This window comes from Haliotis asinina, unplaced genomic scaffold (assembly GCF_037392515.1).
Source record: "Haliotis asinina isolate JCU_RB_2024 unplaced genomic scaffold, JCU_Hal_asi_v2 scaffold_27, whole genome shotgun sequence".
Lineage (NCBI taxonomy): Eukaryota > Metazoa > Mollusca > Gastropoda > Lepetellida > Haliotidae > Haliotis > Haliotis asinina.
This window is the reverse complement of record NW_027133899.1, coordinates 384473-410534: the sequence shown is the minus strand read 5'-3', so window position 1 is coordinate 410534 and position 26062 is coordinate 384473. Positions and strand designations below refer to the sequence as shown.

The window sequence follows — 26062 nt, the reverse complement described above, 5'->3', positions numbered from 1 at the left end:
ATCAAACAGGATGCCTCAGGATATATATAGTTGGATATAGTTTGGACATCAAAGTACAAGTGGAAGAGGAGGGCCACATATTGTACAATATATGTAGGAATGTACCAAAAGTAGAATGCCTTTACATTCATGGATGGCAAGCAAGATGTAGTGCATATATACGTTTGAGCTTTAATTGGTGAAAGAAGGCACTGTTGATTGGAAAGACGACCAAGTCAGGTTGAATGTTGTACAATTTGGTTACGTGGTAACACTTTTTGTACAATGTAACATTGTGGAACCGACCACATTACTAGCAGACAGCCAGGACTAAAACAGTAGCCTGTGCATTGAGACACAAGAATCACACCTTTACAAGCACCCCGTGAAATGGGATTAATAAGGTCTAACGATGTCATTCACTTATCATTAGGGCACCAGTGATGTCAGTTCCAAGGTATGTAAGTCATGGTGTGTTCATTGTAAACATAGAACTCTTGGTTAATGTAGAAACTTTGAATCGATATAACACAAAATATAATTAAGTTACTTCTCCTATATCTATTTCGTTTTGGTTATAAAAGTACATGATAAACAATTCTCATGATAACAAAGTAGAAGATAAAAAGGTTCATTTTTGTGAAATCTTGCCCTTCAAGTTGTAACTTGCATCAGCATTAGCATCACTTGTTACCAATACCAGTTTGTGGGTACTCACTGTCACAACAGGTCATTGTCAGTATAAGGTGACTGTCTTGGAGGTGCCAATGAATTTACTTTCTAATTTGCTACAGTTGCCTGTGGATCTACCTGATTTTTACCTGGATGTACTTACATGTACCTAATGTGAAGCAATGTCTGTGTACCTGGATGATCTACCTGGTTCTATCCATTTAGGCCAACCTGTCTATACTCACTGTTGGAGTAGCTTGTGAAACTAACATCAATGTACCCGGATCATCTACTTGTTTCTGAAGGTGATCTATCCAACAATACTTACCTTGAGGTGCCTGTGCTATTGCCTCCATCAGCTTCCTGGACTTGGACATGACCTTGACCTTGCCAGATGCCTGAGCTATCTGACAGTTCTTAACCACACCCACCAAATAACAGAGAGGATGCTGAGAAGGGTGGGTTTGTTCAACTTGTGCAGCAGTTTTCTGTGTCTTGCCTTTGGTCTTACTCCCATTGCTGCATCCAGGGAAATACATCCAGCTCCTTAGAGATTTGGCATTTGAAACGGCTGAGTGACCAAGTGAAGTATGAACATCACTGGATGCTCGGGCAGCCTGGCAAAGTTGCATGTCCACACAGCGAGTGAGCTTGCATGAAACAGTTCTCCTCTTCAGGCCTGATCTTATGGTCTGGGGACTAGTTGAATCTGGCTTCAACTTCACCTCTTGTCTTGCTTTGGTGTGAACGTTAGTTGGGGTGTGTGTTGCCACTGTTGCTGAGCCTGATGGTGTCACCTCCACAGCAAGGTCACTGGAGCCAGGGACACCTGAACTGAGATCAACAGCCTGTCAACAGAAGAATAAATTTACCAGTTTGTGTGAGAAACCTGACAGGCAAGTTGGAAACTCAGCTGCCTCTGCGTGGCTTCCCATCTGGACCTCTTCTCACGCTCTAAGCCAACAATCACCCCTTGGTGGATTAGGAAGAAATGGTCTACAATAAGTTATGCTTTCAAGGAAGCAACTCAGTGGATCTGTTAGCCTTGAGGACAGTGACTTGGCAGAATGCTTATAATCCAGTTCAAGAGGGTTCAATTTCAGGGAAATTCCCCTGTAATGTCCACCACTGGCTTGTCCAAATTTGATAATTTACAGACTGTTATCATACAATTGCTAGTCGATTGTCTTCACTTGGAAGTACTGGGAGTTCTGTAAGTTCATAACAACCCATTACAAACTCATTTTCTTAGATTTAAATATATCACTTGGGAACATGAATCTCAAAGCAGGTGGAACATCTGTTCTGCCACTCTGAAAAGAACAGAAAATTTAGCAGCATTAATTGAATAAGGTGCAAGGCTCACAGTGATTCACATTACATGACTTTAAACTTAAGTTTTTAGTTACCAACTTAAACACCTCAGGCATGTCTTCACCTAACATAACAACTTTCCCACGAGACTCAAACCACCACCCAAACATATCACTAGCAAGCTCCACTCCACACCCTATTGCATCTCACTGCCCTATATCAGCAAAATCACATCAGTCGCTCACGTAAACAGCAAACAGACATAGACACATACTTCTCCACGGCCACACCTCTCAAAACCATCATCAAGGCAAACAAAAGGAAACAAACTACAAAACAACAACAGTCTTAATGTGTGGTCTACAACATCAGCTGCGACTTTTGGAGCAACTGCATTGGTCAAACATCAAGATCACTAAACATACGCATCCAGGAACACGTGACATCCACAAACAAAGCAGACACCAAATCAGCCATTTTGGAACACACCACAAAATTTAACACAATGAAATGTGTGCTCATAATTAATTTTCTGAATAAAATTGACATGCTCTAATTTTTCCTTTTCTTGACTCATGCTTAATTGCTTATCTCCTCTTCCTGGCAAAGGTAGTGGAACACCTGAAATCCCTTAAAGTTCCCTTCTAAAAGAAGCAGATGTAAAAATACACTCACCCACAAGTAGCCTCACTTTAACAAAGCACATGGTCAGCTGATTGGCCATGATTGTCACACTCTCCTTAAGAATTGCCAGACACAAGAATTATAGGAATTCAGCATGCCTTTGAGGAGCGGCTGGGAGGGCTTTCGTCATGAGTCAGGATAAGTATAAAATATCAATTTTGTTCAGAAAATTACATATTTTTTCCTTATCCTGACCCATGCTTAATTGCTTACAGAATCCGACGGAAACGGCGGTGGGTCAGGACATGCTGGATTCTGCTGGTTGTCAAAATTACATCAAATAATTTCCCCCTAGCGGGAACTTGTAACAGCAATAATTCAGTCCTGTTCTAATATTCATTGTTGATTCTGGGGGGATCACATCCAGTCAAACTTGTCTTCCACAGAAGGCTTCGTTGACTGGCACGTGATGACATCAAAAGTAACTAGCGTCCTGCTAGTTTCTGAAGCAACTAAATGTCAAGATATAGCAATCGAGACTAGTTGCAACCCAACTTCATGTACAAGTATCTTCATTACGAGTACAGGGTCATAATCACTCATGCTACTCTGTTCAAGACGTGCACATGGCCTTTCCACCATTACACTCTGTAGAGCGTCTGCGTGACATGTCGGGTGAGAGGAGTCAGCGCCTTCGGGGGACTGTTAGTGGCTGAGCAATGCCAGTGACGTCCTCCGTGGCCATGTCTTGGGCTCTGACTTCATGCGGGTTGGAGGCTTGCGGAAGTTCCAATCCTTCTGCTTTATATGCTCTAAGTATGACAGCTCTGATCCACACTGAGATCGTGTTGCAGGATACTTCAGTAGGTGTCTGATTAGATATAGGGATAAATAGGTGCTTGAACAATTGTCTTCTAGACTTGGTACGTGCAATGTATATTTTCAATGGTCTGACTGGACATAATGATAAGTCTTGCATATCATGAGGTCCCAGGATTGAAGACAAGGCCGGCATGCAGAACTGTCTGTCCGGTTGACCTGGCAGTTGATTCTCTGTGATGAAATCCTGTCGCAGACCCAAGTGAGCTCTTTCTTGGTGACTTGCATCGAACTTCTCTAAATCTGTGTTGTTGATCTCCCAACTTGAAGGAGCGTAGAAAGGCAAGTAACTCTGGTACGTAAGTCAGCTTGGTTCCCATTCCCATGGTGACGACTCAACTGAGAGCTGCCAAGGATGTAGATAATGTAGAGCCATTCAGACCTCTGGAATGACATAGATGGCATAGATAATCTGCTGTCTGAGAATGAGTTGCCTTAATCACTGAGAATCCTTTCTCCCTGGCATATGCCTCAATTCGTTTCCAATGGTGATCATATAGTGTATGAGTGGATTTCCGTAAGGCTAAGGTGGCTGCTTTCGCTGCTCTCGCCGAATATCCACTGGGTTTCAAACAGGTTTTAATACGGTCCATACATGAAGTCTGAACGCAGATGGCTTGCCGTGTGACTGTTTTGTGCGAGGATGGGCGAGAAGATTCTTCCAATCTGGTAATTGTAGCACTGGTTGTCCTAACTCTTCTATAAGTGTTGGAAACCAATGTCTCGTTGGACAGTATGGTGCGACCAAGATCAGCAGCACTGGAGGGGAAAACACAAACGCGTTTAGTCCTTCCCACAGGATGCTGACAGCGTCTGTAGCTCAGACAAATGGATCTGGTACCGATGACACAAAGGTTGTTGCAGCGATTCCAAATGCCTGGTTGATTAGTTGAAACGCCTCTTGATGCAGCATCCACTCTGTTGGTGATGGACGAAGAGGACAAGATAAGGCGTCTGCCACGATGTTGCAGACTCCAGGTATGTGACATGTTTTTATTTGGAGATTCAGACTGTCGACCATGTCAAAGAGTTGAAACGTCAGGTGTAGTAGGGATGGCGATCTCACTGGCCCTTGCTTGTTTATGTTTAAAAGCCACTGTTGTGTTGTCTGTGTGGATCATCAGTATCTTGTCTCTTAGTGTTGTCGACCAGTGATGAATAACATGCATCACCACTTTCATCTCCAACTGGTTGATTCGATCTTCCTTCTTCCAGATTCCTGTTGCAACCTCGATGTTAAGATTGGCACCCCATCCTTGGAGAGACGTGTCTACACAGAGATGGTTGTTGAATACCGACTGTAAAATTTAAGTTCCTGCGCAGACATTCGATTGGTGAGTCCCCAAATAGCAGGTGTGGTTTTAAGATGTCCATCGCCCTAAACCAATCAGGACATGAAACCGTGACTCAGGAACCGCTGTCATAGATGTACTTGTAGGCATCTTCGTCTGGTCATATCCTGAGGTGACGTGAGCAGACTGAGTAGACATTCACATTGTCGTAGTGGTAACGGAGAGAGTAGAACTTGTTCTAACATCAACTTGAACTTTGACCCACCGATTATAATCCTATAAGTGTTGATTTCGTTGGAGTCCTTGGATGGTGAGACTAAGTCCAGACCATTCATGATCCACGATGTAACTTCAGAGTCAGAGAAGAGGGCTTTCTCTGGTGATGAATATCGGCAGTATCTGTCTTTATCCATCCGTGAGTGCAACGCATTCGATGGATGCCAATGATCCTTCTTATGTGAGTCCAGGTCTGAAGGGGACGATGAGTGCTGACGGCGCCTTCGACGAGCTGAGAAGATTGATGAAGATCTTCTACGTTGACGAGTAGACCTGTGACAGCACTAACTCGAGCGAGCATCCTCACTCACACGAACGTAGTCATTCACGTGAGTGCACTCACCCATGCGGGATCTCTCTCCGAACTGCGATGACGACGGTGGATGATCTTCTTGTTCATCCCGTGGAGTTGATGCTTGTTCTAAGTTGAGTAACTGATCCTAGCTAGGATAGCTTGCTCTTCAGTAGGTGAGATAGAAAAAGGCATCACTTTGGGGTCTGCCACATATATCTACCAAGTTACACTGACAGATATTAAGAAGTTTTTAAATTCTGCTCCGGAAATGAAACACACCTCTCACTTTCGAGACTATGTCCAAAATGTTTCCATGGAAACCGAGAAAATAGTAAATCACAAAAACCTGTACATACCAAAAGGCACCACTTTGGGGTCTGCCACATATATCTCCCAAGTTACACAGGCAGATATTAAGAAGTTCTTGAGTTCTGTTCCGGAAACGAAGCACACCTCTCACTTTCGAGACAAAGTCTGAATCATTTCCATGGAAACTTAGAAACTAAGAAATCACAAAAACCTGTAACCAGCAAAAGGCACCATTATAGCTTCTGACTGGTATATCTACCAATTTTGCAGAAAAATAAAAAACGGATTTTGAGTTCTGCTCCAGAAACAAAGCCCTTCCCTCCATGCCGGGAGCATAAAAATCTTCATCAAGTTCACCTAAATATTATCTATACATGTAACTCATTGCATGAAAAACACATATGTAAGGGCAGCTACGATCTCATTTCCAAGACAAATGGCGAGACTAGAAATCGAAGTAAAAGGTTTGAAAGTGGTGAAATTCAGCTTTTGGTGGACTTGCTTGATCTAGAGTGAGTGAGTGAGTGAGTTTAGTTTTACGTCGCACTTAGCAATATTCCAGCTATATGGCGACGGTCTGTGAATAATCGAGTCTGGACCAGACAATCCAGTGATCAACAACATGAGCATCGACCTGCACAATTGGGAACCGATGACATGTGTCAACCAAGTCAGCTAGTCTGACCACCCGATCCCGTTAGTCGCCTCTTACGGCAAGCATAGTCGCCTTTTATGGCAAGCATGGGTTGCTGAAGGCCTATTCTACCCCGGGACCTTCACGGGTGCTTGATCTAGAAGAAATTGTAATTAATTATATTTATGATAAAAATTCATACCTTGTATCCTGGAAAATAGAGTGAACTTGTACTCAAATAAATCTAAACTATTTTATCAGATATAAGTATTGTTAACATATTCAATATTTTCATCATATCAAATTTATTATTATTTAGGACAAACCATTTGTCGTCAGATTTTGAAAGTCTGCCAAAAAGAAAATTAATACGTGCAAAAAATAGTTTCATTTGATTTTTTTAATGATTATCGTGACTTGAACTTTCATTATGCGTCATCTCACAAAGTGAAAATTCACTTAGGAAATAAACAGAAGTTACTTCCCTTATCAAGTTGGCCTTGACATTGACATTTCAGAGGAATGTGACAGAAAAGAGCCATGTTGTGGATAAAAAGGGATAGAATAAGAATAAAAATGCATATCAGTTGTAGATGTAAAGAATATGTGTATTGCAACAAGTAAGTCTTATTCACAACTGATAAATTGATGATATAAACTAAAGAAATCTTCTATACTCAGAAAAACTGCGTGCTGTTGTAAATTCAGCTCTAACAAAGTTTTCACAACGTCAAAATTGGTGAACAAACAAGTACCACACCATGTTGATTTCCACTACGATGGACTTAAAAAGTCAGTACCTATCCTAGTATTTGTCCCAAGTTAGGATATGCTAGCACTAGGATACTTTTTGAGAATAAGGTAGGACACCTATCCTAGTCCGTAAGATCAAAGTTAGGATATCTTAGGGCTAGGATCTTTTCGAGAATAGGGGCCCTGATCATGACACTTATTATAAGATGATATGTTGGTTGCACTTAATGACATAACATTTCATCACTTATACTGAGGGTTATACTTTGATTGTAAGAAGAATTAATTGTTATTGTTTATTAGCTAATTCCAAAATTCCATTATTTACACATTAGAAAAAGACTTTAAATACACACTATGTGTTGACCAATACAGTCTCTGGAGAAATTACAATGTCGGTGTAGACAGAGTCAGTGATTTTGGTGCTGATGGGAGTGTCAGATTAGAGTGCATTTCTTACCTGATATCATGTAGGGACACACTTGGGACCAAATACAGTCAAGTCTTGTTAATCTGACATTATCAATGGGGATGTCGGACTAAATAATGAGACTAAGTTATGTTTATTCAATTTGTTACCAAAAGAAACGTTGGATAAAGCCAACTGTCTGATAAACGGAGGTTAGATTAACAAGACTTGACTGCATGCATGTCAGTATACAGGGAATGTCAGATTAGATAGAATCCACTGTAATCCCATTGGAGCCATTGACAACTGACTCAAACTTAACCCCCACTACTGACAGCTGTTATCAGTGGAAGTAATGACATGTCATGGATGACATGACATTAAATGACTCAAAAGAAGCCCTAAATATAAATCGCAAAGACATGGTAACTAATATTGAAACACTGAAACAATTAATAGTGAATTTGGATGCTTTCCCAGGCCAGTGGATGCAAATGAAGACCAGGAAAAACTATCCACAACAGCAATACCAAAAGAAAACCAAACCTGCTTTTTCATGAAAAATGTATGAAAAAGGAAATGACTAACACACTCTACAATTATGAAATAAAAGTTTTGTTCTGTTACTTCAAACATTCAGACAAAATAGCAATTTAGACATTCACTCTCAACATGAGACGTTTTGTTTTCTAAATATATCCTCCCTGAAGATAAAGGGCATGTTCTGAAATGATACCTGATTTTACAGGGACACTGACACAGCTTTCAGTTTTACAATGGTTCAGTCTTACATAATATAAACTGTATAAATAGGAGATAAACAGCATGTGTTGGCCAATTTCCGGGTGTTATTGAGTATTTGAAGCATGGGAGTATTTCATTTGTAACCTCCGGCTGATGGCCTCATTTCCGTGTGTATTTCTGTGCTTCAAATACTCAATAACACCCAGAAATTGGCCAAGACATGATGTTTATCAACACTGTAAGCTAAAAAGTAAACAAAAAGGGTTTTACTGTCTGTGCAACCCATGAAGGTCCCAGGGTATAATAGGCCTTCAGCAACCCATGCTTGCCATAAAAGGTGACTATGCTTGTCGTAACGGGATCAGGTGGTCAGACTTGATGACTTGGTTGACACATGTCGGTTACCAATTGATGTTGTTGATCACTGGATTTTCTGGTCCAGACTCGATTATTTACAGACCGCTGCCATATAGCTGGAACATTGCTGAGCGGGGCGTAAAACTCAACTCACTCACTCACTCACTACTGTCTGCACTCGTTTCCATCAAGTCAGCTGGTTCCCATGGTAGCATCTGGAGCTGCTCATTTGTGATGTCATTCTGACTTTTTATGCTTTGTATGACGTCACCACTGTTGATGACACAACAAAATAATTGTTTGTAATATGCAGCGAACAGTCTTGCAGTTTCCGGGAATCAAATACCATTTGATCATGTTTTTCAACCAATCAGATTACACAACAGAGTGACTTTTGGTTTACAATGAAGAATGAAAAGAATTGTTGTCACTCTACAGGTTCTTGACAAAGGTATTGCCATACATTCTAGCACAACATTTTCGGATACTCGATTCTAAATGGTTGATTGTTGCACGTGGCCATCCTTAAACCTGAATCAAAGATTACATATGAATGCATGAATACATAGCACTTGCTGACCCTATTTTTTGTAAACAAACATGTTGTTAAAATCAGACTGGCAATTTTCATCTCAGTAGCCTCTACAAGATAGTTTGATCTAAAATCAGAATGGTTTGATGACAACCTACTGGAATCAACTGATACAAATGAAATTCTTCAACAAGAGAAGATAGGTACATCTATTAGTAAACATTCAGTGTCACTAAATTAACGCTAGATTCTACAACTGTACTGCACATGGTTGCTACTTCAAAACCAAGTACAAAATAATATGAACTAAAATTAAAATGAAATATATTTTCATAAAGACAAATTAAAATAAAATACATTAACATTACTTCCCCAGATGAAGGAAGACATGAACCCACTTCAAAGTACTTCAAAGTGTGACGCTGAACTGGAGACCATTGTTTTGGATTCCCCAAGTAAAACTACTGTGCAAACTGCCACCTTGGGTGTGAAGATCCTAAGACGTTAGAGCTAATAAACATGATAAACAACTTAAAAAGACAAAATAACATCTATGAAAAGTTGCATGAACTTCTGTAAGTGTTAGATGTCGAAAGCCACAGTAGAGTATAAATCAATATCATTTTTGTGTCCTTTCATTCAATTTAGAGTGGCTAGAGTTTCATCGACAATCGCCAGATTTCGAGACTCTCACTGTCGAACAGACGTCTAAAGGTCTAAAGCAGTACACAAACCACTGTGTTCAGTCCACCACTGTAACACTCTTATCACATGCAGATGTTGACTCTAGAGAAATTGTCAGAATAACTGGTCACGAAAACCATCAGAGTTTATCATCCTACAACAATGATTTATCTGCAGCACAGAAACGGCTTGACTCGGCCATTCTCCACACTGGCAGTGAAAACACTCGACTTATCCCTAACCTGTTGCCTTTGGTCCATGCTGCATCTTCAGTTGTTACCATATCCACATCTACCGTAAATGTGTCCTATATCAAAACTGGCATATCTGGTCTTTTTCAAATTGAAAAAAGCAGCGTGGTGATAAAAAATTACTTCCAGGAGAAAGTTTGAAAGTTTAAAGTGAGTACACTTGAGAGTCATTCTACTTGTAGGTCATGGCCAAGTCTGTAGTAATGTGCCTTAGGGGTGATGTGATTTTTTGACTGTATATAATAGTATAAAATGGTTTAGTTGTTGTAAACTATGTAACTAACAGCATTGTTTCCATATGTAAGTGACACAAACAAGTTGTTTCAATATCCAAAACAAGAGTCATCAGAAGATGACATATCCCCCCGGCCCCCACATGTTTGAAAGGACAAACCAGCAAAGTCACAATTTCAAGATATATGTCTCATATATCTGCCAAGATCTGTTGAAAGATATGAAATGGTTTTCGAGTTGTGCTGTGGGAACGAAGCCCACCCCTCCATTCTGAGACTAAGTCCGAAACGTTTCCATGGAAACCAAAAAAATCTGAAATCATAAAATCCTGTAAATACCATAAGGCACCACTTCAGGTTCTGACTGATATATCTACCAAGTTTTGCAGAAAAATATTGAAAGGTTTTTGAGTTGTGCTCCGGAAACGAGGCCTATCCCTCCATTTTGAGACTAACTCTGGAAACCAAGAAAATAATACATCACAAAAACCTTTTAAAAACCAAAAGGCACCACTTTGGGGTCTGCCACATATATCTAGAAAGTTTGACTAACAGATATTAAGAAGTTTTTGAGTTCTGCTCTGGAAATGAAACACACCTCTCACTTTTCAGACTAAGTCTGAAACGTTTCCATGGAAACCAAGAAAATAATATGTCACAAGATCCTGTACATAGCAAAAGGCACCACTATAGGTTCTGATTGATATATCTACCAATTTTGCAGAAAAATACTGAATGGCTTTTGAGTTCTGCTCTGGAAATGAAGCCCATCCCTCCATCTTGAGATTAAGTCCGAAACGTTTCCATGGAAACCAAAAAAATCTGAAATCACAAAAACCTGTAAATACCATATGGCACCACTTCAGGTTCTGACTGATATATCTACCAAGTTTTGCAGAAAATTATTGAAAGGTTTTTGAATTGTGTTCCGGAAACGAGGCCCATCCCTCCATTTTGAGACTAAGTCTGAAACGTTTCCATGAAAACCGAGAAAATAATAAATCACAAAAACCTGTAAATAGCAAAAGGCACCACTTCAACTTCTGACTGATATATCTACCAAGTTTTGCACAAAAATATTGAACAGTTTTTGAGTTCTGCTCCGGAAACAAAGCCCAACCCACCATTAGACTAACACCAAAATGTTCCATGGAAAAACAAAAATAATCCTCGTCTGTCTGTTTGTCCGCAATCATTTTGTTTCCGGAGCATAACTTAATATTTTTAGACCAAACTTGATAGATATAGTAATCTCAGCCTATGGTTGTGCCTTTTGCTATTTACCGATTTTTGGCATTTATATTGGTTTTGTCTAAATCATTGCACATCCTGTTCTGGAGTTGGACGATTCCATATCGATTCCTAGAAAAACACCCCATCAAAACTCTGTGTTCTTGTGCATGCGAGTGTCCGGATTTCCAACGCATGTCAGTTGTGCTAGAATGGAGATAAAGGTATTCTGTTTTCATTTCTGCAGTCCTTCAGCTGTTGATTTATCATCATTTAAAGTAGAATGCTTCTATATCATGCTGGATGAGTGTCATATGCAATGACTGGAATTGTGTCAGCAATCACAGGGACTTGTATTGCTTACAAACGGCATACAAAAGACACACAGGTGTATAGACCCTACCCTTGTACTATATAAACAAAATCAAAATATACAGTGGGAACGGCCACTCGAATGGCCCGAGTCTGTTTGTGCAGATCTGCTCACTTCACTTGAATGTAAAGGTCACTTATGGCCGACGTGTGTAGGAATGCTGCCGATTTTGGTGAAAATGCTTGCTTACTGTCGAGAAAATGACATGTAGATTTTGCAATAAGTTTTCCAACCCTCGGAATGCCACAACCGATCGAATCCAGCCAAATGCTGGTGTTGTCAACGTGGTTGGAATTAATAAACAAATTCGAAAGGTGAGTTTTCGCCGTATTTGGTGATCCATGATTTTGGCGTGAAATTGCGGAGGTAGCTGTTTTCGATGATTCGTAGCGTATAACTTTTGAAATAATGATCCAATTGTGACCATATATAGCTCATTTTGTAGGGAAATCATCTTGCTTTTGATCTGTTGGCCTCGACAGGGCCTTAAGAATATTTCACGCGGTGACATGTAACTTTGATTGAGGAGGGGGTGGTTTCTTCATTACATCCCTTTCCTTTTATATAGTACTAGGGTAGGGTCTATACACCTATATGTCTTTTGAATGCTGTTTGTAAGCGATACAAGCCCCTGTGTCAGCTATCACATTGCTGACTGTCAACCAAGACAAGATGCATGGAGATACCTTTATATCAGGAATGTCCACTTCTAGACTGACATCGCTGGCACACACAATCTCATCACTGTTGACAACATCACCAGAAATACGTAGAGGAAGCAGTTCATCTTCTCCCACACTAGGAGGTGCCACTGATGATAGGTCCGCCTTCAAAGGTATCAAACGTCTCTCATTATGACCTCAATAACCTCTCAGACATCAACGTGACTTCTTTAATGGGATTGTCAAACACAATATGAGTGAATGTGCTTAAAATCACTTAGCACCCTTTAGGGCAAGCAACAAGGAAATGCCTATCCCTGAGACAAGAGACAAGCACTGGAGATTTGTTTAAAATCACATTTAGCATCAAGTATGGCTTACTGTATGCCAATTTAACCCTTGAAACACTGTAAGTAGACAAACATGGCATACTGTGCACTCATTTAACCCTTGAAACACTGTAAGGAGACAAGCATGATATATTGTACACTCATTTAAACCCTGAAACACTGTAAAGAGACAAGCATGGTATATATTGTACACCCATTTAAGCCTTGAAACACTGCCTGTAAGAAAACAAACATGGTACACTGTGCTCACATTTAACCCCTGAAACACTGTAAGGAGACAAGCATAGTATACTGTGCACCCATTCAACCCATGAAACACTGTAAGGAGAAAAGCATGGTATAGTGTGCTCCCATTTAACCCTTGAAACACTGTAAGAAAACAAACATGGTATACTGTGCTCACATTTAACCCCTGAAACAATGTAAGGTGACAAGCATAGTATACAGTGCACCCATTTAACCCATGAAACACTGTCTGTAAGGAGACAAGCATGGTATACTGTGCTCCCATTTGACCCTTGAAACACTGTAAAGAGACAAGCATGGTATATATTCTACACCCATTAAAGCCTTGAAACAGTGCCTGTAAGGAGACAAGCCTGGTATGCTGTGCACCCATTTAACCCTTGAAACACTGTCTGTAAGGAGACAAACATCATATACTGTGCTCACATTTCACACCTGAAACACTGTACGGAGACAAGCATAGTATACTGTAAAGGCATTCAAAAAGTCTGTAAAATGCAATACACACGTAAAAATGTCTGCAGTGTCTGCCTAATATGGGAAATCCTGAAGTTAATGAGCATGTTATTTGTCAGCAAAATGTGATGCAGTTCCAACCAGCACAGCCATCCCTATAATAACTGACCAGTCCCTAACAAAACATTTACTTAAAATGTTGTTTCAGTTGCTTTTGTGTCAAATGGGTGACTGCAGGGAGTCTGGGATTTTTAAAAAAAACAATTATGCTTCAGATGGGGGAAAAGATAAATTGTCTGCTACAAGAATTACAACGTTGCAAGGAATTATTTTGCTGCCAAAAAACCCAATAGGATCCTAGGTCTCTTTAATAAATTATCAAGTCCCCATACAAGATCCCTGCCTGGTTGAGCAGACAATTATAAGCCAGGAAGAGAATTTTTTTCCTTGAGACCTGGTGAATTATATTTAAAAATCCTAGTCAGTACAATGTTTTTGCTTATGGTGCGCTGTCATAACCTTAGAATGACTTCATCGATAGCAAATAGCGAATTTGATGCCACCTCACATAATTCAACAAAATGGAAAACAATGAACAAAACAGGTACTTAATCATTTGCCACAGTATTCTGCAAATTTCCATGTAAACTTCCGTATTTCGTGTTTCAAATCAACAATATAGTGAAAGATTTTTAGGCTCTTGTGAAATCTTTTACTGATTTTGATCATATATACTGTATTTCATCACAGTTACACTTGATTTAATCAATGCTAAAAAAAACACAAGTTGTAACATAGAATGATATGGTATAAATGAATCTCTTGGATACTGATTCCTTCTTCATCCTAGCTTTTGGACTTTCAACTGACATTTGTGCAAGGTGAAATGGGTATTTGTCATCCAGCTGGAAATGATCAGGAAGTTTCTCCTGCCTAAATCTGTCTTTACTTAGGAAACAGAAGAAATGGTGGCTCTTTCCTTTGGCTGGTGATGCCAAGCACCCCCTGGCAACACGATACACAAACGTCCCATTTACAAAAATGATAGAAACAATATGATTTGTATTACTGTAGCACTTAGGAGATAAACATCATGTGTTGACCAATTTCCGAGTGTTATTGAGTATTTGAAGCAAGGGAACACATTTGGAACCGCCAGCGTCAGTCGGAGGTTTCAAATGAAATATTCCTGTGCTTCAAATACTAAAAAACACCTTGAAATTGGCCAACACATGATGTTTATCGACATTGTAAACAAAAAGGGTTTTCCTCTCTGGACTCGCATACATCGAGTACCGTTACAGCAGTGAAGTGTCATCAGCTGTCCATTTCAGCTGACTTTAGAAGCTGTTTTCGCAAGTTTGATATAAATATACATACTTTTGCTTTAAAAATTGGGACAGATGTTTCTGATGACTTTATCTTTCACCCAGCCAGAAACTGAAATTATCTAGTATTCTCCCTTAAACCCAGAATCAATTAGTGCATGAAGAAAACCAAGAGGTTCTTGACCTACCGACAGCTGTGGTTCAGGGCCACGTTTGGAGTCAGGAGTACTGGTGACAACAGGTACCACTGCTGTAGGATTCTGATCATGAACACAAAATTATTGTAAATCACCTCTCACAAGCAATAAAGTAATTATCACCTGATACACTAACTAGACTTTAGTAAATTCATTTAAAAACTATCACAGTAATAACGGTATTATCTGGACTATATTGCCAGCCTTTCTCATTCAATCAAAACTTCCAGTTTTGTTCAATCAAGTTGTAACTCTGTGATCTTATGGATTTTTATGCAAATCTGATATTGTGAACATTCATTTTCATAAACTGCATTTCCTCTGACTGCTCTTGCTGCTAAATAGAAACCAAATTTAGATCATGCATCCTTCAAGTTCCTGGCCCTATAACTACTCACACTAATACAAACTATTCATATAAGAATGAAGATTTTTATGGATATCAACTTCTTTATGAGAGAACACAACGTTTCGGAGTTAATGCTTACTCCTTCATCACCTGATGAAGGAGTAAGCATTAACTCCTAAACGTTGTGTTCTCTCATAAAGAAGTTGATGTCCATAAAAATCTTCATTCTTATGTATTTTCACTTCTAAATGACATTCAAAGACTTGAAACTATTCATATTAGGCCACAACACAACCACAGAACATTCTCTTCTTTATGTAAAATTACATGGGAATGGGAGATGGGGTCTGCTTGGGGGATTCAAAACACACAAAATAAAATACAACTGTGTAACATCAAGAGTTTTAAAAATTTAATTAAAATATTCCATTAAATATCCCAAAATTGACCTTTCGGTTCAGGATGATATTAAGCCATTGTGTACATAAGTATGTTATGAAGATGGATAGCAAAAGGTAGGGATGCAGGCAGTCAACAAAGCATACATTTTGAAAATATATTTCTCTTTTTCAATCAAAATTTGAATTTCTAACCGTATCAGTCAGGTCGCAAGAGGAGGTGCATTTCCTTGGAAACAAGACTGTGATCTGTTAAAAGTTTAATTCAGTATTTCATATTTCAGGTAGGCTAGGTAAATGCTTCCCCACTCCTCATTTGCCTGACCCTTGCTGTATGCTAAGATTTCAATGGGACACTTATGGGATATATTTCCTCACTTTAAATTACATCTCTGTAGGAGTTAACCGTAAGAGACATTCCTCAAGACATGTCAAGTTGCATGAGTGGTTTGACCAGGACTTGAACTGCTCTACTGAATGATTTTTTCAAAGAGGATTCTGTGGCAGAAGAAACCTAATATGTTAAAAGTACAATGCTTTCATTAAGAAACAGGTCATCTGACCTTGTGTGATCAACTAGTCACCTCCCACTGTAGTGACAAAAGAAGCCAGTTTGGCGAGTGATGTGATGCACCAAGGAAGATCACCCTGCCAGCAGAACCTTTCAAATCCACAACATCTTGATCACCACCTCTGCATCCATTGTATCAAAGGGTCCACAGACTGTGTATGTGTTTGAGTCTGAAATCTTACCCTTGCACTTTCTTCGACGGTCCACTGGGAACAAAATTATGCCTGACCAAACAGGAAACCAAAACAAAACAAAACAAAAGAATACACTGAAAGAATTGATAAATTTTCTCTATGCAATTGAAGCTTTCACTCATTCACACCTTGGAGAATGGTGAGTCTCGGCAAGGTGCCGGGCTCACACAGGGCATGCTGCACACTTGTACAAAGGTGGTATTTGGGTGCAGTTTCATAAGGCCAGTAACATGAAGAATGCATGTTCTAAATTTCATTCAAATTCAGCTTTGAGAGAAGTTAGTAGTTAGCAGATATGCAATACATGAAACAATACAGTTCATAAAGTTGAAAAATACCAAGAAACATATATTTGCAGATAAGAGTATTTCAAGTCCCTCAAACTTCTAGTGGCAAATCAGCTTGTATTTTCTATGGCCCTATCTGTAGAGACAGTGAGACCCAGGGTGTATACCTGATTGGCCTCCTTCTCCCTCACAGGTTCCTCCTGCTCCACTAAGTGGAAGTCAAATGTTGGCTTGGGGACCCTGCTCACAACCTCTGAAATAAGACCTCACCTTTATCACTAGGAAACAGTGTCAAGATGAAGACTGGTCAGGTTACTAGCTATTCTACATCCAGTCAAGGTATTTCAAGGGAATTTCTTGCTCATTGACCATTTGTCACACTGTTTATCAAGTAACACTCTGTCTAACATGTATTATATTTGGGATTACACTTTCTTAGTAAAGTACAAATTCTAGTACTTTCTTCACTTGAGTCCCATCCAGGATTCAAACCCACACCCTGAGTCAGGCACCTAATCACCAGCACACAAAGTCAGCCGCCTAACCCACTCAGCCACCGCAACTTCCACAAAAATGAAAGTCAGACAACTGGTAGTCTAGGCTGTGGGTTTTGTGTATCCCTCTGATAAGTGTTAATTCGTACGACTCTGATGACCGAAGGCTATGATTGCCCAATGCCATTAAGAAAGTGGTCCAATGAAACATATGTTATATTTGGGATTACACTTTCTTAGTTAAGTTAGGTGCCTGACTCTGAGGGTGAGAGTGAGAATCCTAGATGGGACTCAACACAAAAAAGTACTAAAGGATGGCCACTAAAATGCTAATAGCACTGAACAATTATGATACAAAATGTGACCCATAATAACTATCACTCAAAATTAAACATTGTGACCCAATATTAATTATCACTTAATCAATAATACAATTTATAGAAAATACACTCTCGAAACACGAAGTGTATTCATTCTAAATTTCTGGGAAGGCATTTGATGTGAACTGGATCAAAACTGAGCTGGATTACCCTACAAAGCTCTAGGGACACATGTCACTTTAGTTGTTATTAGGATTTGGAGGGTGTGAGAACATCTCATATGAATACACATTACATAGGATTATGGTTAACTACATTTCAATTGTACTGTATATAACACCTATAAATCAAACTCTACTATGATCACAATGCAAGTGAAGTTAAATATTGCTTGCCATGTGAGTCATGTAACCCTGGCTCAAAGTTTACTTTCTGCAGACAACCACACTTTGACACGATTTTAAATGTGAAAATTTATATCACATTTCTGCGCAAATTGGTATTTATTTTACCTGTTTCTGCACAAGTTGCTATCTATTTTACCTGTTTCAGCACTAGTTGGTATCTATTTCACCTGTTTCTGCATATGTTGATGCCTATTTCACCTGTTTCGGCACTAGTTGGTACAGTCAGGCCACGTTAATCCGAACACTTCTGTTTTTCATCAAAAACGTTCGGATAGTGAAACGTACGGACTACTGAAACGAACTTTTATGAACACAACTACAGTAGGGTTACTTCCCTTTGACATGGCAATACAAAAACATACGAACGTATGCAAGTTGGCTGAATGTACGATGTGGTGTTTGGGGGCAAGAAATCAACCTTCACGCTGGTCAGTTTGACATTGGCATACTTGTGACTGGCAGCATTGTTACGAAGTAAGATCACGTGTCAACCACGTGATTGTATCTGTCTGTCAAATGATCATAGCCAATCACAAAACATATCCGATGTCCGAAATTGTGCTCTTGCCGATAGACTGTCTGAATTCTTGACCAAAATGTTTACACATAAGATCAAAATTGGCTTTAGGGTTTTCTCTTATTTTTGTGCTGCAGTAATTTCACATCTTTTACACCTAGGGGCGGGACTTGCAATTATGACTGACAAGCGTCAGGTGATCTCATTTTGACACGATCAGTGTTTTATACAGGTAGTAAGCATGACAGGTATTACTCCAACTAACCAAAAGTGAGTGAGTGAGTGAGTGAGTTTAGTTTTACGCCACACTCAGCAATATTACAGCTATATGGCGGCGGTCTGTAAATAATCGAGTCTGGACCAGACAATCCAGTGATCAGCAACATGAGCATTGATCTGCGCAATCGGGAACCGATGACATGTGTCAACCAAGTCAGCGAGCCTGACCACCCGATCCCGTTAGTCGCCTCTTACGACAAGCTGAGTCACCTTTTATGGCAAGCATGGGTTGCTGAAGGCCTATTCTACCCCGGGACCTTCACGGGGAACCAAAAGTGAGACCTACTAATTGATCAAAATCACAAACTAACGACATCTACAACTCGCAAGTGTCACTTAACAATTATCACTGAATGGGGTTCATGGTGTTAAGGGATTATCCCAACCTTTTTGATGTACTGCCGGATTAATGAAGCAAAACTATGTGTAATTAGCTAATCTGTTACCGCTGATTAATGTTCGGATACGGAGAGTGAAGCACCAGATTACTGAATCAACAGGTAATGAGTTTACATAGTAAACAAGATTGGTTACAGCTAGCTATTGTTCGGATATTGCGGGAATCGGATTGTCGGGGTCCGGACTAACACGGCCTGACTGTATCTATTTCACCTCCTCCTGCACACATTGATATCTATTTCACCTGTTTCTGCACTTGTTGGTATCTATTTCACCCTTTTTGGCACTAGTTGATATCAACTTCACCTGTTTCTGCACAAATTGGTGTCTATTTCACCTGTTTCTGCACAAGCTGGTATCTATTAGAGGTGTGATGATACAGACATTTCACGATACGATACGAATCACGATACTGCATCAAGATACAATACGATATGTATCAGGATACATGTGTATTTACTGATTGTCTAATGTTCAAGTGTTTCAGGGAAATTGGATGAGAATATTCAACAGTTCCATCATCAAAAGAAACTGAAAAACATCTGCAGCTACTACACACAATTGCACAAGTTTCTGACACTTCTTCAGCATTGAAATATTTAACATCAACAATTGTAACCTTGTTCTTCTATTTTTCACACATGATATACAGTATTCTGTTGTGTTTCTCAAGTCCCAATACTCACCTCTAACATTTGAATGTTTGTTCAAAAAGAGTTTATTCAAAATATATTTGGCAAGTATTCATGATCATAAAGCCAGTAAAGTTAAAAGAATATCTTACATCAGTTTGACAGGTCTTTCAAATCTTACCTGATGCAACAAGCTTACAAATAAGTTGAAACTTGAAATAACACTACATGTATTAGTTTTTAGTTTCCATTATCAAGTAAACAATAACCTTAACCCACATCAGTGACAGAAAATATGACAAAAGTAGTCAATATCTGTCAGCAAAAACACAGTATAAAACACCTTTTCAACTAACAAAAGTTGAACAGTCAAACACTTAACACTAAATTCTGAATATTCATTATTCATCATTGATTTATCTGTAACTGTAAATGAAATGTTGAAAACACACAAAAACTTTCAGTCGTGAACATGTGATTCTAAATATCTGAAATATTTTGTAGCACAAGTTTCATGAAAATGTAGACCCTCTAAATGCTAACAAAACCAAAAACTTGCACACTGCAAAGGGGCCACATATTCAGACAAGTTTAAAATGCTCAGATTTTCACAATAACATCTGCTCCTTAACTTAATGCTTGAGGCAAAGGGACACATGGCAGTCTCTAACTTTCTATTAGTAATGTAAACTGTAAACTGGTCACAGGACTGGCCATGCTTGTCACTCTCACCGAATCAAACAGGCCAACATCCGGATTTACAGAGATTCAGAGTGTCATAAGAAAGGAGGATGGGAGGGCTGACTTCATGAATCAGGATAAGGATAAAATATCAATTTTAATCAGAAAATTACATATTTTTCATTTTCCTAACTCATGCTTATTATGCTTGACAGAATCCGATGGAATAGGTGGTTGGTCAGGCCACTTCCTGTATTCTCTGGTTGTCTTCAGTTTTAATTCCTGTAACCCCCCATGGGAACTTGAAAACGGCACTGTAGACTTGCAAACTTTCAGCTTTCATTCTGTATCTTGTGGGGACCACACTTGACAAGCTTGTCAATGAAAGTGTCTAGTGACATCTTCGTGTGGTTTTAGATATACTCGTGTCTAGTTATCTTATAGCAAATTCATTGTTTGATGCATCCATCAAGTGAAGATGCAATCCCTTCTTCAGGTACAAGAATAGCATACAAGTACAGGGATATAATCACTCATGCCTGTCTGTTCTGAGACATATACGTGGACTCTCAACCATTTTACTCTGAAGAGTGTTTTGGGCATCTTCAAGTCATGTGATAAAAAGGGTGAGATTTTTCTAAGCGCCTTTCAGGAACCATTAGTTGTTGTGCTACAACCACTGGGCCGAATTGGTGAATGCCAGCGACATCTTCGGCAGTGATATCTCTGGCGTGGGGGTTGTGTTACCTGAGGGTGTCGGGGTGTTATACCCTTCTCCCTAGGCAATCTGTATTTCCTCCACTCTTTGTCTGGGGATGATGTAGTCAGACGGTATACTCAAGGATAAGTCCAGTTTGGTTTTCAAGTCCTTTTTATTTTTGGTTATGTTTTTCACAAACAAAGGTCCTCAAATATTTCCTAGACTCTGGTCTAAACACAACAGTAGTTTACAATGTCCTGGAAGAACTTGTTGGTCTCTTGCACAACTTCTGATACTATAAGTTCATCTGAGTCATTCTCTCAATATACGGAGAGAACCTCTCAAGTCAACGGTGGGGCCCAGAATCGCGCACCACTCACCGGACAACTAACAAAATAGAAGTCATGACAATTTAGGCTCCTCCCCCGAAATAATGTCCTACGTCATACAAAAATGACTCATACCCAATCTTAATAATTAGTTACTTTCATTAGTCCCTTTTTAAGACTTTATCAGTACCATCAAATTCTTCCAGTGTAAAACATCTTCGTTAATCAACTTTTAGCCATCCATCAACCAAACATTGACATACCTGACAAAATATCAAATAATATTTCAGACTGGTAGGCGCCAGAAGATACTTAAACAAATTATTTCTGATCCTCTGCGTGTCCCTTTTATTGACACACTGACCATTAGTATCCGAATGTCCATTTGCCTACTCATGTATGATCACAAGGTCTTAGTTTCATGTTACTTCAGAGAAATCGCCATTTCCCCCGAGAAAAGTGAATCCATAAAATTTGATTACTTGGTTAATGCACTTTCCCAGTACATTGACTCTTCCTAACTTGACTTCAATTTCTCCTTATATATTTATCAATGTTTTATAACTTTCTAACTCTAAATGTCCTGGTTATAGTTGGCAAACATTGTATCAGATATCCAAAAAGCAGCAATCCAATATTGTTGTTACTGAGCAGTTACCAAGCATGGATGCCAGGGTTCATACTTCATGTGGACTGGAAGCTTGTGGTGGCACCAGGCCTGCTGCTTGGTATGCTCATAATATAACGGTTCTCATCCAGATCAATATAGTATTCCTTGAAACTTCCTTAGGAGTCTCAGTTGATAACGGAATGAACAGGCACTTGAATTTCTTTCTCCTTGTCTTTGTCCATTGTGGGTAGGTTTTCAGTGCACTGATAGGGCACAATTATAATCTTGCATGTCACTTGGACAGAGTACTGTAGACAGTACTGTGATTTGAAATTGTCAGTCAGGCAGGCAATAAAATCCCATATGGTTCTCAACAATGTTCACGCAAAAACCAGCGCATTGTATTTTTGACATCCGGACAGCTAATGCTAGGGCAAGCAAAAATAGCATTTTCTGTGATAAGAGGTCCATGGATGAGGATGGATATCCAAGAGCTTGCTTGTCGCATGGATGAATTAACAGATTCGGCCATACTGGTAGTTTAAAGGACTGATTTTCGAGGTCTTGAAGCTGGTTGCGAAACCATACCCTCACTAACCAATAGGTCATGACCACAGTCTGTTGTAGTCCCCTTGTATGCTTGATTTTCTGTAACACTTGAGGCAATAGTACTGGAAGCGGAAACACATATGCACTGAGTCCCTACCATGGTATGCTGAAAGCATTTGTAGCCCAGCCTTGTGGATCTGGTATTGGAGACACAAATGTCTGTATCCGTTGTTGAACTTGGTTGCAAACAAGTTTAGAGATCAGGGATCCTGATATCTGTGAGTGAGTGAGTGAGTTAAAATTTAATGTCACATCGGCAATATTTCAGCCATATCGTGACGGGAACGGAACATTAAAATGGAATATATGAGTATTATAACAATCAGTCGACGAAGGACAGTAAAACAACTAGAACATCACAGAAATGAATGTAAAACTAGTAGCTATGCCTAAAACAATTTATCCATAGAGGACAATACAATATAAAACTGGGCTATAGATTGCCAACAACTGAAGGTAGATCACCATACTAGGGACCATGGGGACTTACAGTACTTTTGCTACCTGCATGGACCCTAGCTGGATTTACATCATCCCCTCAGCCGTCAGCAATTTCGGAAATCTAGCCATACAATAAAAATACACTTATACTACCATTAAAAATGTGGAAATTTAGAATTTACTTTGTATGTTTGTGGACTTACGTACCCTCTCAGGAGGACAATAATTTGACAATACTTCAACCCCCTTTGAGGGTACAGCCACCAACAATTCAAGTTACTAATTCAAACTACCAGTCATTAAAATACATCTATTTACAGAAACATATTATTCAAAATTCAACCAAAAAATCAATTTCTTTTAAAAAACCTGGTAATTAATTAACGAATTAATGAATTAACGCTGGTAAAAAGATCCTTAATTGTTTTAACTGTAAAATACTTATCCCTTGTGATGGAGAATTCAACACAGTCAAGCAGAATATGCTTGACCGTGACTCTCTCATCACAAGGGATACAAAATGGAGGATCTTCACCTTTTAACAGGTACGCATGAGTGTATCTAGTGTGGCCAACACGACATCGTCGTAAAATACCCTCTTCAAATCTGGACTGACAACCCAAGTGGGTATAACCAATGTAAGGTTTTGTCTCATGTAATTTATTGATACCCACTTGGGTGTCCCACTTCTTTTGCATCAGATCACGGATATAAGATCTAATGGTGGCTTTGTAATCACTATAAGGAATAAGAAGTGATGTCACAGATTTGTTGAGTGCTGCTTTAGCAGCAAGGTCAGCCAGTGTGTTACCAGAAATGCCTACATGGCTGGGTAACCAACAAAAGATGATGTCGTATTGGCCAGTAGCAAGATCATTATACAATTCAATAATTTCTATTAAAAGTGGATGTTTGCAAGAAATATTTTTAATAGCCTGAAGGCAAGAAAGAGAATCGGAATAGATTATATATTGTTTACGTTTCGGGTGTCTTTGAATATATTTGAGAGCTGTTAATATGGCGTTAGCTTCAGCTGTAAAAATAGAACTATTATCTGGTAATCTAGAAGATATTGTTCTGGATCCAATGACAGTGGCACAAGCCACTGCGCCACCGTCCTTGGACCCATCTGTAAATAAAGGTTTGTAATTGCTATATTTATGCTTTAATTGATGATATTCTTGTTTATATTGTAAGTCATTTGTTTCTGATTTTTTAAAAAATGTTAATGTTAGGTCAACTTGTGGCCTAACCAACTGCCAAGGAGGAGAAGAAAGAAGACGGGAAGGCGATATACTTTCCAGCTCAATACCGGCAGAAGAAATAAATGGTTTAATTCTGTGCCCAAGAGGTGGAACAAGAGAAGACTTTTTGTTATACAAATCCTGATAAAGGGGATTGAACACACAGTTATAGGCAGGGTTAGATTCATCAGAATATAATTTAGTAGTGTATTGTAAAGACAATTTTATACGACGTTGAGTAAGAGATGGTTCATCGGCCTCAGCGTAGAGACTATCAATAGGTGAAGTTCTGAAAGACCCAAGGCAAAGTCTTAAGCCTTGATGGTGGACAGAATCAAGAAGTTTAAGGTTGCTGTTGCAGGCTCCACCATATATGATGGAGCCATAATCGAGTTTCGAACGTATGAGTGATCGATACAGGTGTAAGAGGGTTGCTTGATCCCCTCCCCACTTTGTGTTGGAAACAACTTTCAACAAGTCAAGAGCCTTCAAGCATTTAGTTTTAAGGGACTTGATATGAGGCAGAAATGTTAAATGGGAGTCAAAGATTTACAACTTTGATGGGAGTGCCATCTAGAGATAGTTCAGGGTCCTTATGTGGTTTATATTTTCTGCAAAAATGTATACAGTTAGTTTTGGATTTAGAAAATTTAAAGCCGTTTTCAAGACACCATTTATTTATTTTGTTTAAACACAACTGCAGTTGTCGTTCAATAGTATGCATATTTTTCCCACGACAAGAAATATTAAAATCATCCACAAATAATGATCCATCAATTGAATCGTTTAAAACTTTGGATAAACTGTTTATCTTTATGCTAAAAAGTGTGACAGACAAAATACTGCCTTGTGGAACACCCTGATCCTGATTGTAATGATCAGACAGGGTAGAACCCACTCGAACTTGAAACTGTCAGTCCTTTAAAAAATTTGCTATAAATTGAGGTAAACGACCTCGCAAGCCGTAGTCATGTAGGTCTCTTAAAATACCATATTTCCAGGTTGTGTCATATGCTTTTTCGAGATCAAAAAAGATAGACACAGCATGTTGTTTATTAATTAGTGCATTTTTAACAAATGATTCTAAATGCACTAAGTGATCGACAGTACTTCTGTTTTTACGGAAACCACACTGTATATCAGTTATAAGGTTATTTGTTTCCAAGTACCAAACTAGTCGATTGTTTATCATGCGTTCCATGGTCGTGCAAACACAGCTAGTTAATGAAATCGGCCGATAATTGGATGGATCCGTATGATCACGTCCAGGTTTAGGTATGGGTACTACTATGGCGTCACGCCATGAGGGAGGAAAGTTACCCGATGTCCAAATATCATAAAAAATATTGAGAAGCGTTTCTAGGCAGGATTCTGGTAAGTGCTTCAGGAGTTGATAATGTATGTTATCAGCTCCAGTAGCAGTGTCATGAGCTTGATCAAGAGCAGTATGGAGTTCATGAATAGAAAACGTTTCATTATAATCTTCCCCATTATCAGAATTGAAATTAATAGTTTTCTTTTC

At 39.2% G+C, this 26062-nt stretch overlaps 1 protein-coding gene across 1 annotated transcript in view; it reads right to left on the bottom strand.

Moving 5' to 3' along the window:
* LOC137270043 (uncharacterized) overlaps positions 1-26062 on the bottom strand; it is a 190974-nt gene that overhangs the window by 4651 nt on the left and 160261 nt on the right. Inside the window, exons 14-17 of the mRNA XM_067803854.1 lie at positions 17046-17131; positions 15071-15142; positions 12527-12667; positions 980-1499 (exon numbers count right to left, since the gene is read on the bottom strand). Coding sequence (XP_067659955.1) covers positions 980-1499; positions 12527-12667; positions 15071-15142; positions 17046-17131 — 819 coding nt within the window. The remainder of the gene's footprint in view (positions 1-979; positions 1500-12526; positions 12668-15070; positions 15143-17045; positions 17132-26062) is intronic.